The 14,959-nt window shown below is 35.3% G+C and overlaps 1 protein-coding gene across 10 annotated transcripts in view; it reads left to right on the top strand.

Moving 5' to 3' along the window:
• Window positions 1-14,959, top strand: part of NRF1 (nuclear respiratory factor 1) — a 135,290-nt gene that overhangs the window by 48,776 nt on the left and 71,555 nt on the right. For 5 of the 10 annotated variants that reach the window (XM_055307267.1, XM_055307265.1, XM_055307258.1 and 2 more), the window contains 3 exons: window positions 1,837-2,068; window positions 9,341-9,455; window positions 12,905-13,031. In XM_055307267.1, coding sequence (XP_055163242.1) covers window positions 1,846-2,068; window positions 9,341-9,455; window positions 12,905-13,031 — 465 coding nt within the window. In that variant the 5' untranslated portion in view covers window positions 1,837-1,845. Of the gene's footprint in view, window positions 1-1,678; window positions 1,727-1,836; window positions 2,069-9,340; window positions 9,456-12,904; window positions 13,032-14,959 lie in introns of all 10 variants that reach the window. The other 5 variants (XM_055307262.1, XM_055307259.1, XM_055307263.1 and 2 more) reach the window with 2 other exon arrangements.

The raw sequence follows: 14,959 nt of genomic DNA, 5'->3' as shown, positions 1-14,959 counted from the left end.
TTCCTCATTGAGCACAGAGCCTGCCACAATGCTCAACTCTGAGATCACAACCTGAACCAAAACCCAAGAGTTGGTTACTTAACTGACTGAGCTACCTGGGTACCCCAGTTTGAAAATCGGTAAGGGAAGTTCTTGTCTTCTTAATTTTTTTTTTTAAGATTTTATTTATTTGAGAGAGAGAGAGAGAGCATAAGCAGGAGGAGTGGCAGAGGGAGAGGCAAAAGCTGAGCAGGGAGTCGATGTGGGGCTTGATCCCAGGATCGCAGGATCATGACCTGAGCTGAAGGCAGAAACTTAACTGACTGAGCCACCCAGATACCCCTGTATTCCTTCTTTTTAGAGGCTGAATACTATTCTTTTGTATATATATCTACATATTTTATGTACCCATTTATCCATCAGTGGTTAGTTGTGATGCTTCTACATTTCTGGCTATTTTAAATGATTCTGCTATGAACATGGGTGTATAAATAGCCCTTTGAGACCCTGCTTTCAGTTCTTCTAGGTATAATTGCTGGAAGATAATTAATTATTGGATCATAGGGTATTATTTTCAGTTTATCAAGGACCACTATGCAAAATTTTATAAACAAGAATATTCACCACACTGATGTTTATAAAAGCAAAATGTGGGAAGCAGCCTTGGCACGTATCAGTAGGTGATTGGTTGCATAATTATGGCACATCCATACAATGAAGTATACTGCAGCTGTTTAGAAAGGTCTGTATGTTTTGACGCATCAAAATGTTTAGATAGATTGTAATATGAAAACAAATTATAAAAGAATATGTGTAATCTGAACCTTTTTTTTTAAATTTTTATTTATTTATTTATGATAGTCACACACACACACAGAGAGAGAGAGAGAGAGGCAGAGACACAGGCAGAGGGAGAAGCAGGCTCCATGCACCGGGAACCCGACGTGGGATTCGATCCCGGGTCTCCAGGATCGCGCCCTGGGCCAAAGGCAGGCGCTAAACCGCTGCGCCACCCAGGGATCCCTGAACCTTTTTTTAAATTAAGATTTTGTTTATTTGAGAGCGAGAGCGAGAGCATGAGCAGAGGGGAGGGACAGAGGGAGAGAAAGAAGCAGACTCTCCACCGAGCAGGTTGTCCAACACTTGGGACTCAGTCCCAGGACCCTGAGATCATGACCAGGGCCAAAGGCAGATGCTTAATCAACTGAGCCACCCATGTGCTCCACATATGAACTTGTTTTTATTTAAAATCATATCTATGTATGTATGCTTCAAAAAATTTTTGTAACGTTAACACATTTCCGTAGATCGAGGGGGATGAGGAAATAGATTATAAGTGCAGTAGAAGAGGAGACTTTTATCTTACCACTTTACAAAGTTACTGCATCATATCAGGATTTACAAGAAGCACAGTTTTATATGCAGAAAAACCAATTTAAGTGATTGTAGTTTTGGAAAAAATAAAGCTTAACTTCCATTTGTCTGTGAAGTACAAAGAAAATGTTAAGTATTTCTTTTACTTACTAATTTTTTTATTTCTATAATGGCAAATGCAAGTCACTGGGATCTTTAAAATATCTTTTTATTGTTACATGTAATATCAAGAGTATTTACTCTTTTGTGGCCTGACATATAAAATTAGCACAGTGAATTTCTACCAAAATGATTTTACATAAGGAAAATGTTCTACCATTTCTAGGTGATGTTTGAATGGTGCTTTCCATTTCCTATGACTTGGTGTGGTGAGGTATGTAGTAAAATTGCAGTCTTCCTCAGCTCTTGCAGAAAATATTGCTTAGTTTAAGCATTGTGTTACATTACACATTGAATTCTGTTCTTTGCCATTTCTTCTGACAGTAGATCTTCATGGAGGAACACGGAGTGACCCAAACTGAACACATGGCTACCATAGAAGCCCATGCAGTTGCCCAACAAGTACAGCAGGTCCATGTGGCCACCTATACTGAGCACAGTATGCTGAGTGCTGATGAAGACTCACCTTCTTCTCCTGAGGACACATCTTATGATGATTCAGACATACTCAACTCCACAGCGGCTGATGAGGTAACAGCCCATCTAGCTGCTGCAGGTAATGTTGTTTGGAACAGAAGCTCTTCGGTTTTTTGCTTAATTTTTGATATTGTGCATATCTGAAAGGGCCTCGGATGCAGGCATTGTCATGTATATCTTCATATCACATTTTCACAGTTTTTAAAGCCTTTCATCTACAGCTTATGCTTGTATTCTACTGAGACTTAAGATGTAGAATCACATACTATTAATGATTAGACTTTGGTTTTGTATTTTCATCCATTCCAACAACCTTTTGACTTTTAACTAAAGCATTTAGTCCATTTACACTAAACATAACCATTGGTATGTTTAGGTTTAAATTTATCATGCTTGCTATATACTTTCTCTTCATCCCACTTTGTGTTTACTTTTCCTTTGTGTTTTGGAGGGACTGAAAAGTTTAAATTTTTTTTCTTGTTAGTTTGAAAATTATACACACTTTTATTATTAGTGGTACCCCTAGAAACTATAGTGCATCCTTAACTTATTTCGAAGTCTTCTGTAGTTGATAACTTCTGTCCTTTTTAGGGACAGTGCAAGTCTCTTCAAACCCTTGAATTTTATTACCCCCCTCCTGACTTATATGCTATTATTCTGTGTATTAATTCTTTGTATACTTTAAGCTATACAAGACATTATTTTTGTTTCATACATAGTGTTCGTTTTTTCCTTTATATCCAACTTGACTTCTGAGAGTTTTTCTTTTATCTAAAGATAACATTTAGTATTTTCTTCAGCATGGAAGTCTCTCAGTTTTTGTTGGAGAATGTTTTTTATTTAACCTTCAGTCTCAAAGAATGTTCTCATCAGGTATAGAATTTTAGGTTGACACTTATTTTTTTCCCCTCATATTGAAGATATTTCTGCTGTCCTCTGGTTTCCATCCTTGCTTTTGGAATTCAGCTGTTTCATTTTAACAGGTGCTCCTTTGCAGGTTATCTCCCACATAGGTCCCTCCTCCAACTCTTCTTAAGATTTTCTCTGTCTTGGGGGATCCCTGGATGGCTCAGCGGTTCAGCACCTGCCTTCGGCCCAGGGCGTGGTCTTGGAGTCCCAGGATCGAGTCCCACATTCGGCTCCCTGCATGGAATCTGCCTCTCTCTCTGTGTCTCTCATGAATAGATAAATAAAAAAATCTTAAAAAAAAAAAAAGATTTTCTCTGTCTTTAGTTTTTTTGTTTATTTTTCTGTCTTTAGTTTTTGTGATATATTTGGCTTTGAACTTCTTATTTTTTCTATTTAGGATTCTTTGAACATCTTGAATCTGTGGATGATGTCGTTCATCAGTTCTGAAACATCTTAGTCACAAGATTTTTTTTTTTTTAAAGATTTTATTTATTTGAGAGAGAGAGAAAGCATGGTTGGGAAGAGGGGCAAAGGGAGAGGGTGAAGCAGACTTCCCGCTGAGCAGGGAGTCCAACGTAGGGCTCAATCCCAGGACCCTGGGATCATGACCTGAGCCAAAGGCAGACGTTTAACCAGCTGAGCCACTCAGGTGCCTCTTAGTCACTACATTTTGCTTCAGTTTTGCTTCTGCTCCATTCCATCTCTCCCTTCTGTGACTCCAGTTAGATATATTAGTTTTCCTCATTGAGTCTTCACCGAATCCTTTATGTCTCTTACCCTCTATTCTATTTTACCATTATCTTGTCTCTTTATGCTTTACTCTATATAGTTTCTTCAAACTGTCTTCTAGTTTATTAATTTTTCTCATCAGCTATGTCTGAAGTGCTTTTAAATCTGTCTACTGAGGTAGTAATTTTAGTAATAGTTAATAGTTTTTGTTTTAGAATTTCTAATATTTTTTCCTCCCAAATTTGTATAACTTTGAAAGAGAAAAAAAAAGTTTTTTAATCTCCATGAGTGAAGTAAGCATAATGATTTTACAATAAATTTGGTACTCTACTCTGAAGTGCCTCTGGCTCTTTTTCTGTTGTATGTTGTTGATGTTTCTTACTTACATTGCTTTTTCTCTTCATGTATTGGTTATGTTTAAATGAGTGCTGGATGGTGCATTTAGAAATTTTTTTTTAGAAATAATTTGGTGTCTAGAATGAAATTATTGTCCTCTAGAGAGGATTTTTGTTTGCTTCTGCCAGATGCCTGAGGACACTAGCAATCCTGGATTATCTTAATCCAATTTAAGGTTTGAGATTTTCTGGGCCATTAAATGACTTAAAGCTGGGCTATAGTTTGTGCCATTCTCTTTGCTATTTACATTGTACATTTAACATTATGTAGAAGACTCTATGTAAACGATGCTTGGATGGGTTTAATATTGTATAAGGAAAACTGATCTTAGAAGATATTTAGGAGAAAATTGGACAGTAAATCAGTGATTAGGAATGGCCAAAATATTTCATCTTTTTTTAGAATGTGCTATATTTAAGGAGAAAACAAATGAAAAATGAAAAACAGCCGTATTACTCTCCGTTATTATCCACTGTGTATTTCTGGAATTGTGAATTTAAAGTAAGGCTCAGTGGCAGAACACAGATGAGATGTTTGTGAAATATATTTTTGAAGTATTTATACTTCCCAGAAGAGGGCATCCTAACATAATGAATGCAGGTCAACTTCTTTCCTGGGAAGGAAGATGCTTTTGAGCCACAGTTTTGCTATTACGGCACTGCATTGTCACGATGTTAAAATTAGGAAAGGACTTTTATCTAACATTTTCATGTGACAGGTGTGGAAACTGAGGGCCAGGTGGTAGAAATTATCTACCATTTAATCATTCAGCAATTATCGAGGAATCGCTGTATACTCCATGTCACTATATGTAAATACAATAAACAAGACAGGCAAGAGCTTGCTCCTAAAGGAGCTTACAGGCCAGTGGTGAGGAGAAAGGTACAAATAATAAAGGTACAGAATAGTTTCAGAAAGCACTGAATACTCTAGAAGAAATAATGAAACAAGGTGAATGGAGAGGGAAGGGAAGGGAATTGCTGCTTTTTCTAATCCTATTCTCTTTCCTCCCCTGAGTTAACCAGTATTCTACATTTATCATTCTCATGTACTTCTTTTATTTCTGTTGTGTATGTCTGTATCAATAAATGATACTTAGCATTGTTTGGCATGTTTTAAGTTTTATATAAATGATAGCACTCTAACCCTTTCTATAACATTGTTTATCTCATTCAGTAATATTTTTCTGAGATTCATTCATATTGATAATCTGGCACTATGTTTTTATTTTAATTGTTACTTGGTATTCCATTCATTTTCTGAATATGACATATATTGGTATAATAGGCTGTTTGTAAGTTTCTGCTACTAATAATAGCTGCAAATGAAAATTATTTTGTTTTCTTATGCAAATTGTGGGAGTTTCTTTTGGCATTGTTTTTCAAATTTTGACAGCTCCCATAGTGATACGTTTTACATTGTGGTCTGGAATAAGTGAGTGTACATATAACTGTAATAACAATTTCTCATGGAGTATTACTTACATGTCTGCCATGATACACCCACTGATATGTTCTGGTATCTTTTACTTTATTCCATTTTGTTAAAAAACAAAAACTACTCATGAACCACCAAAGAACAGGAACCCGCAGTTTAAAAACACTGCTGAAGGATATACCCAGGAGGAGAATGAGAGGGCAAAGATGGGCACGTTTTCAACTTTATTAAATATTCCAAATGTCCTTCCAGATCACTATATTAATTTACATCCCAACAAGCAGCATGCTAAAGTGCCGGTTGCTTCTAGTCCGTACCATATTTGGACTTGTTTTTTGTTTTTGCTAGTCTAATGAGTATGAAATAGTATCTCATTGTTGGTTTAATTTGCTCTCTCTGAGCGAGCAATTCCGGCCAGTGCAGAAGATGAGATAGAGCACCATTTCAGATCTTTATTGACTATTTGCTTTTCTTCTTTTGCATATTTCCTCTTTGTGCCTTTGTCCAATCGGGTTGTGTCGTTTTTCCCAATTACTTTGTAAAAGTTACTGATAATGTTTTTCAATACTTTTCTCGATGGTATGATTGCATTTATTATCTTCTCCCAATTTGTTGACCACTCCTTCCCCCAATTTTTTATTATTTCTTTTTGTCTATAAAGGTTTTAATTTATATTATTGTGAAATTTATCAGTCTTTTACCTTTACTGTTAATCCTTTTGGAGTCTTACTTAAGGAACTCTTACCCTTGAGTGCATAAATACTCTACAACAGTTTATTTTAGAAGTTATAAAATTTTTTGTTCTTGTTGTTGTAATTTAGCTCTTTAATTCACCTGGAATAATACATTTCTGTATATGATATAGAGATCTAGTTTCATTATTTTTCCATACAGTCATTTGTCCCAGTACCATATTTTTAATAGTTCATCCTTTTCCCACTCTGTCTTCTGACATAAGAAGGTGTTTGTGTTCAGTTGCATTGGTTTATTTGTCTATCCTTCAGCCTGTTCCATACTGTCTTAATGACTATAGCTTTATAGTAACTACTGATGTTTGATAGGATGAGTTCACCTTTTAAAATTCTTCACAATAATTCTAGCTAATCTTGGCCTTTTGTACTTCCATTTAAGTTTTAGGATCAGTTTCTCAAGTTCTAGAAAAACCCATGCCAGGATTTTAATTTGAATTGTACTGAATTTATAAATTAATTAAACATCATTATTCATAATAGCTAAAACTGGAAATTACCTTGATGTCTATCAATAGGATAATGGATAAACAATGATTTATTTATACTCTGGAATATTACTCATCAATAAAAAGGAACAAACTACTAATATATAATATGGATAAATCTCAGAAACATTATTCTAAGTAAAAAATACCTTACACAAAAGAGTATATATTATATGATTCCATTTATTTGGAGTTCTAGAATAGACAACTAAAATAGGGTGAAAAAATTCAGAATTTTGGGTACTTTATTGTAGTGGTGGTATTATTATATATCTTGATAGGAGATTGATTATCATAAGTGTCTGCATTTTCAAAATGTATGGTACACTTAGAATTGAGTGTACATTGCATTATATGTAAATTTTACCTCAAAAGAAAAACTTGTAAAGAAATACTGAACTCTAGGTAATGATATTTTTACTGAATATTTAGGGGAGTCATACTGCAGTTTACATGAATCAGAATAAGAAAAATGATATGGCTTGATGAATGGATAGAAAGATGGATGGAGTTCATGGCTGGCTCATTAGAGCACGTGACTCTTGATCTTGGGGTTGTGAGTTCAAGCCCCACATTAGCTATAGAGATTATTTAAAAATCTAAAAAAATCTTAAAGAATTAAAGAAAAGAAAGATGGATAGGTGCATATAGTAAAATGTTAATGGTAGAGTGGTAGATATGAATATTCACTAAAAAATTTAACTTTGTTCTGTATTTGAAAGTTTCAGTAATAAAATGTTGGACTCCTACAACTCCATAGAGCACAAATAAGCTAATTAAAAAATGGACAAAGGACTTGAGTAGACATCTCTCTAAAGAAGACGTACAAATGGCCAAGAGGTTCATGAAAAAGATGTTCACATTATTAATCATCAGAGAGGTGCAAATCAAAACCACAGTGAGATGCTACCTCACACTGTTAGAATAGCTCTTATAAAAAAAAATAGATAAATATCAGCAAGGAATGTAGGGAAATTGGAACCCTTGTATGCTGTTGGTGGGAATATAAAATGGTGCAGCCTCTATGGAAAACAGTATAAAGATTCCTTAAACAGTTAAATAGAACTATCCTATGATCCAGCAATTCTATCTCTGGATATTTATTCAAAAGAATTGAAATCAGGATCTCATAGAGTATTCACATTCCCATGTTCATTATTCATAATAGCCAAGATGTGGAAGCAGTTCAAATGTCCACTGACAGATGAATGGATAAAGAAAATGTGGTGTAGATATAAAATGGAATATTATCCAGCCTTTAAAAAGAAGGAAATCCTACCATATACAACAACATGGATGAACTTTGAGGACATTATGCTAAGTGAAACAAGTCAGTTACAGAGGACATGTACTGCATGATTCCACTTATATGAGGTATCTAGTCAAACTTAGAGAAACAGGAGTAGAATGGTAGTTGCCAGGGACAGGGGTGTGGAAATGAGAGTTGCTCTTATGCAAGATGAATAAGTTCTAGAGATCTGGTATATAACATTGTGCCTATTTAACTGTATTGTACACTTAAAAAATTAATATGTCAGATCTCATTAAATGTTCTTATCACAATTAAAAAAATAAAATCTGGAAAAAAATGCATCAGTAAGATTTTTTATGGAAAGGAGAGGAAAATTATTAATTTATTTTTTTGCTTGCTCTGGGGCTCTTTAGTGGAGTTTATTTAAGTCAGACTGATTATACTACCAAAAATACATGTAGAGAGATTTGTCTGGATTTTCAAGAAGGCTTATTTTAATTGAGCCCCTTAGACCATATATAACATGTATAAATGTGAGTAAACTTAATTTTCATGTAAGCCTTTTACAGGGTTTACAGATAAGGATAAAAGTGGGTCATCTGCTTAAAAAAGAATAAAAAAAGGAATGTCCTTGATATGTTTAATTCCATAAATCAGAGACACCAATAATTCTTTTTTTTTAGTGATTAGCTTCAGGGCAAGCCAGACCAACTTTTATTAATATTTTTTCCTCAGAGTGGGATAAAACCCACTTTTCATCTTTTTCCTGCCAGCATGCTTTTATCAGTTTAACTTTGTGGTCAACAATGCCATTTTAGGCACAATTCTCAGATATATAAGAAAAAAATTTCCCATTAAGATAATATTCTTCCAGATAGACTTCTTATATGTGGTGTTGTTACTATTTGAATTCCAAGTATGAGTGATTATCTCTGACTTCCTTAACTTGGCACTGTCCACTTGGCAGTGTCTTGGGGTAATGGAAAGAGGGGCACAGGGTTGGAAGTAAAATTTGAAATCTGTGATTATTTTCTTTTGGCAAGCTCTTCCTCTCAATGCTGCAGTTTCATCTAGCACCTCTGAAAATATTGCCTTCGCAGTATGGGCATGCTGACAAAACAAAACAAAACATAACGTTTTATATCAAATTTAGCTAGTGTATGGTGGGGAGGTGTTTAAGTCCATCACTTTTTAAGATTCATTGTAAGTTTTATTGGTAAATGAAAATATGATTCGTGGTGAACAATAGCAAAGTATGTTGATAATATCAGAAACATTTTATTTAATGAGAACATATTAGGAAATAAATGCTACCTTTTTTGTACATTTATTTTCTGTCTTATACAGCTAGCAGGCTTTGCCTGATCTCAGCACATGCGTTATTATTTTAGGTCCTGTGGGAATGGCTGCTGCTGCTGCTGTGGCAACAGGAAAGAAGCGGAAACGGCCTCATGTATTTGAGTCTAATCCGTCTATCCGGAAGAGACAGCAAACACGCCTTCTTCGGTGAGGGCTCCCTTCTCCATATTGTTGCTGTTCCTCCAGTGCATTGTGATGTGAATGAGAGTTAGAACATACATTACTAGGTACACCAAGGATGCCAAGTTAAAGTCCTTGATGGCAGAATTAGACTTGAAAGTACTCCTATGGAATTAAATAAATGAAACTAGAAATGATGAACAAATGTAGAATATCACATCATTTCATTCAGAGAAAGTTTTTATGCCTGCTCTGTTCCAGACATTGCTGTAGGCCTTGGGAATATAACAATGAACAAAACAAATTCCCTTAAAGAACTTCTATTCTAGTGAAGGAAAAAATAAAGTAAACACATATGTAATGTATCAAATGAAGAGAAGTACTATGGAAGAAAAGAAAATAGAGTGAGGGGAAAAAAAAAGGTCTGGAGGAGGATACAGTAGTTTCTCTTTTTTTATAGAGATGGTCTGGGAAGTCCTCTTTTTCTTTTTTTTTTCAAAGACTTTTTTTTTTTTTAAGGTTTTATTTATTTATTCATGAGAGAGACACACACAGAGAGAGAGAGGCAGAGACACAGGCAGAGAGAGAAGCAGGCTCCATGCAGGGAGCCCGACATGGGATTCGATCCCCGGTCTCCAGGATCACGCCCTGGGCCGAAGGCAAGCGCTAAACCGCTGAGCCACCTGGGGATCCCCTGGGAAGTCCTCTTTGATAGGCAACCTTTGAATGGAGACCTAAAGTAAGTAAAGGGACATTGTTGATGTCTAGGGGAAGAGCTTTTCAGGCAGAGAGAAGAGCAAGAGCTGTTTCTGAAGTGGGATAGAACGTGATAGTCATATTTGAGGAACAGCCAGGGAGAGAATGACAGGAGATAGCATCAGAGCAGTAGTAGAAAGCCACATTTTGGGGTCGTTGGTCCACTATAAGGGTTTTGACTCTTGTTCTGAATGAGATGGAAAGTCAGTGAAGGCTTTTGACCAAAGCAGTGATACGGTCTGATTTATGTTTTCTTTATTTTTTTATTTTTTTATTTTTATTTATTTTTTATTTACGATAGTCATACAGAGAGAGAGAGAGGCAGAGACACAGGCAAAGGGAGAAGCAGGCTCCATGCACCGGGAGCCTGACATGGGATTCGATCTCCAGGATTGCGCCCTGGGCCAAAGGCAGGCACCAAACCGCTGCGCCACCCAGGGATCCCTGATTTATGTTTTCAAAGAAACTGCCAGGGTACTGTTTTAAGAATCAAATTTGGGTATACAAGAATGGAAGCAGGGAGAGCAATTAGGAGATTATTGTAGTAATCCAGGCCAGAAACTATAGTGTCTTAAAACCAACATAGCAAAGATAGTAAGAGATGGTCAGGTCCTGGATGTATTTCAAAAGTTACCCTTAACATAAGTAATTGATGGATTGGATGTGGGGTATGAGAACAAAAACAGGAGTAACGGGTGACCTCAATATTTTTGGTCTGATTACTGGAAGTATTGAGATGATACTTATTGGAAGAAGGACAGGTATAGAAATGAGTGAGGGTAGAGCATAATCAGGAATTTTGTTTTGGACAGATTAGGCTTGTGATACCTCTTACCTATTAAGTGGAGAAACAGAATAAGCAATTGATATATAAGTCTGAAATTCAAAGGAGAGATCTTGCTGAAAATGTCTAAGTCTTAGATCTTGTCTAAGACTATGAGACTAGAAGAGGTCACCTAGGGAGTGAGTGCCACCTGAGGCCTGATGCACTCTACCCTTTAGAGGTTGGAGAGATCAAAGCAATGAGCAGAGGAGTCCAAGAAGCTATCAGTGAATCAGGAGGAAAATCAAGAGAGCAATATCCTAGAAACCAAGTACAAAGGTGCTTTAAGAAGGAGGGCATGTGATTTGTCAAATACTGCTGGCAGGTTGAACAAGATGCACATTGAGCATTAGATTTAGCAACGTGGAAGTCATGATTGAACCTGACAAAAGCATTTTCAGTGGAATGGTAAGATTGAAAGGATTGGAGTGTCTTCAAATTTCTTGTTTGGTATATGGTCCTTTGCTCATTTCTGTTTTTTTCTGAAGAGTTTGTAGTTTGCAAATGAAGATTATTACACAGGTGTGGTACACGGAGGACTTAGTATTTGATGGTTGCACAACATGCATTCATAAGGAATAAGAAATTTCATCTATAAAATATTCCAGAAGTTTTTTTCTTGTAGTGTTTTAAATATTATATCCAAAATTTTAGATGTTTATTGGAATGTTGAATCCAAATGGAGTGCCAGTCCATGTAAATGATATGTGACAAAAGCTAGAAAATACGGTTTATACTAAGAACAGAAGAGGAAGATTATAAGAAACTGAAGGAAAAACCCAAAAGTACTGATTGGAAGCTTTCAACAAAGAGTTTCTATACCACCAGATAGATCTTCTCATTTCTTTTAATGACAGGATAGGCAGGAGTAATTAGAATGTGTTATCTATAGAAATGTCTTTGCTATAAGGTGCATAGAATGACAGTACATACTTTTGGAGAAAGATGGAAAAGTAGTTATGTTCCATTTGTTTCATTTAAATTAATTACTCACCAGTCTCTGGAAAGAGTAGTCTATGTTCCCAGAAGAATTATGGAATGTAGACTTTAAAATAATCTCCCATAATTTCAGAAGAAAAGCCCAGCATTTCTGTTTCATCTGATGTTGATATATTTGAAAAAGCTCTTTTACTTCTACCTCATTTTTTTTGTTGTTGTTAAGATTTTATTTATTTATTCATAAGAGACCCACAGAGAGAGGCAGAGACCCAGGCAGAGGGAGAAGCAGGCTCCATGCAGGGAGCCCGATTCAGGACGCGATTCCGGGTCTCCAGGATCACACCCTGAGCCAAAGGCAGGCATTAAACTACTGAGCCACCCAGGGATCCCTTCTTCCTCATTTGTAAAATACTGCAGGACCAAGAATTATTATTTATATGCAGTGAAAATCTGGAAATGACAACATTTTGAAGTTGTATTTCTGGATTAAAACTATGTCAGTGAGACATAAACAAGGACTATGTCAGTCAAAGAAATTAGAAGCAGGTTATTTAGGCCCCCTTCAGTAAGCATGGAGATGATATGATGACGTCTACAAGAAAGGGTCTCAGCAGTAATTATTACTATTATAAGTAGCAGTAAGAGAAAACCCCTTTAGTGTTACTGAGATCGGGAAGAATTCTACTCTCCACGTCTGACGTTGTGTCAAGGCTGTGTGCAAACTTATAGCCAACCTTTGGATCAGTGGGCTAGTCATGGTCTCTAGGACAGAGGCATGCACATATTTCTGCTGAACAGGGTATTCAACCTCACATTCCCCTTTTCATATTTTAGGTAAAAAAAAGACCCATATCTAATCAGAATGAATTTTCTGAAGTCAAAGTAAATTTTGTTTCCGTGTCACTATAATTTCTGTTTTCTTTAATTGTTTTTATTCTCTTTTTATTCTCTGATTCAGGAAACTTCGAGCCACATTAGATGAATATACTACTCGAGTGGGACAGCAAGCTATTGTCCTCTGTATCTCCCCCTCTAAACCCAACCCCGTCTTTAAAGTGTTTGGTGCAGCACCTTTGGAAAATGTGGTAAGAATATTCAGCTACGTTCTCAGATACTCTTTGCTTTCTGTGGGTCGTGTTCGTTCTTTTGGTCCTCTGTCTAGTACAATAGCTGTTACTTCTGTGCTCTCCCCTTATCCGAAGGTGGGAGTGGGACTGGTTTTCAAGCTACTTTATGCAGATCAAAGTAAAAGGGATTATTGGTTTGTACTTACTATAACAAGATATTCTATCCTATCAGATATTCCGTCTGAAAGATACCTTGCGTCATGCAAGGAGAAAAAATGGTGTTATATTTGTTAAGAAACCAGTGCAGGATTTTGTAAGAAAATTACTGATTTACATCTGGAACCAAGTGGGAGATAATTCTAAGTTGTAGACTTTGTGAGGCAAACCTCAGGAAGCATTTTGCTGATTGCTGGTATTTTAGTTACATGCTTAAAATCTCTTGCATTTCTTTGAAGAATTTATTCGACATTCTGCTTCAGTTTTGAAAAATAGTTGAATATTTTGATTGCCTAACTATCCATAGCTAAGTTTATAAAGATAGTATTTTACCTTTGCATACTTAATACTATGTGACCTACTTTTTCTCTAGCCAGAATAACTGTGAATTGTTAGTAGAATAACAGTCCGTCCAGATTTAAATTGCATTTTGTTTTTATTACAATAACATTTGTTAGCTAAAGGGACATTTATTGGATTTCTCCCATATTGAATGTAGACATTTCAGGAGTTTAGAACTGATTAGTTAGCAGTTTGAAATTTTGTTTGTTTTATTGTTTTTTTTCCACATACAACTGTTGTGGTTCTTTTTCAACATTTTTGAGTTTTGTTTTGAATTTTGCTAAAAATTCCTAAGGCCCTAGAATTAGGGTGCATATTAGAACCTTTCCTTAGAAGAGTATGGTAGATGACTTTAAGAGTCTAGTTTTTTGTCTCTTTTTTCCTTTGTCCATTTGTTTCATTTCTTAAATTCTACATATGAGTGAAATCATATGATGTCTTTCTCTGATTGACTGATTTGACTTAGCATTTTACCCTTTACATATATCCATGTTGTTGCAGATGGCAAGATTTCATTCTTTTTTATGGCTGAGTAATATTCCATCACATATTACAATATTATAATATTCCATTATACATGTATATATATGTATAGACACACATATCACCTCTTCTTTATCCACTATCTATGGATGGACACCGGGGTTGCTTCCATATCTTGGCTATTATAAATAATGCTGCAGTAAACATAAGGGGTACATATATCTTTTCAAATTAGTGTTTTCATTTTCTTTGACTAAATACCCAGTAGTGGAATTATACAGGCCATATTTTTGACCATGGCACAGAACATTTTGAACTTAATATCAAAAGATGGACAGGAAAAATTTTTCAGTCACATGGAAATTTAAAAATACTTAGGAAAAATTTTTCAGTCACATGGAAATTTAAAAATACTTCTTAAAAGAAAAACTTAATTTGCAGACTATTTAGAAATTATAAAAGAAAAATTAAAAGTTATGATCTGAACCACTACTCAAAAGAATATCCATTGCCTTAATTTTTTTTTATATATAAGGAAGTTGGAAAAGAAACTTCATCTAATTCAAGAAGCTGGAAAATGAGTCTAAGAAAAAAATAGAATAAGTAAACATGTGGAAAAAATTAATGAGTTTGTGAGCAGAAAAAGTAGAAATGTTATATTCAAGAAATGATGCTATGCAAAGTCCAATGAAATAGAAAAGCTTCTAGTATGCTAGTTGAGGAAAAAGGAGAAGAAAGCAAATATATAGTCTTAGAAATGATATGAGTTACAATTGCAGGTAAGGAAAGATCGAAAATTGTAAGGAAATGCTGTGCATTAATTCTGTTGTTATAAATTAAGAACCTCAACTAAGTGGATAATTTAGTAAGAAAATAAAATAACTAAAATATATCTAAACCTCAGT

The sequence above is a fragment of the Nyctereutes procyonoides genome, unplaced genomic scaffold (genome assembly GCF_905146905.1).
Source record: "Nyctereutes procyonoides isolate TBG_1078 unplaced genomic scaffold, NYPRO_anot_genome, whole genome shotgun sequence".
NCBI lineage: Eukaryota > Metazoa > Chordata > Mammalia > Carnivora > Canidae > Nyctereutes > Nyctereutes procyonoides.
The sequence above is the reverse complement of the archived record's forward strand: the minus strand, read 5'-3'. Positions and strand labels throughout refer to the sequence as shown.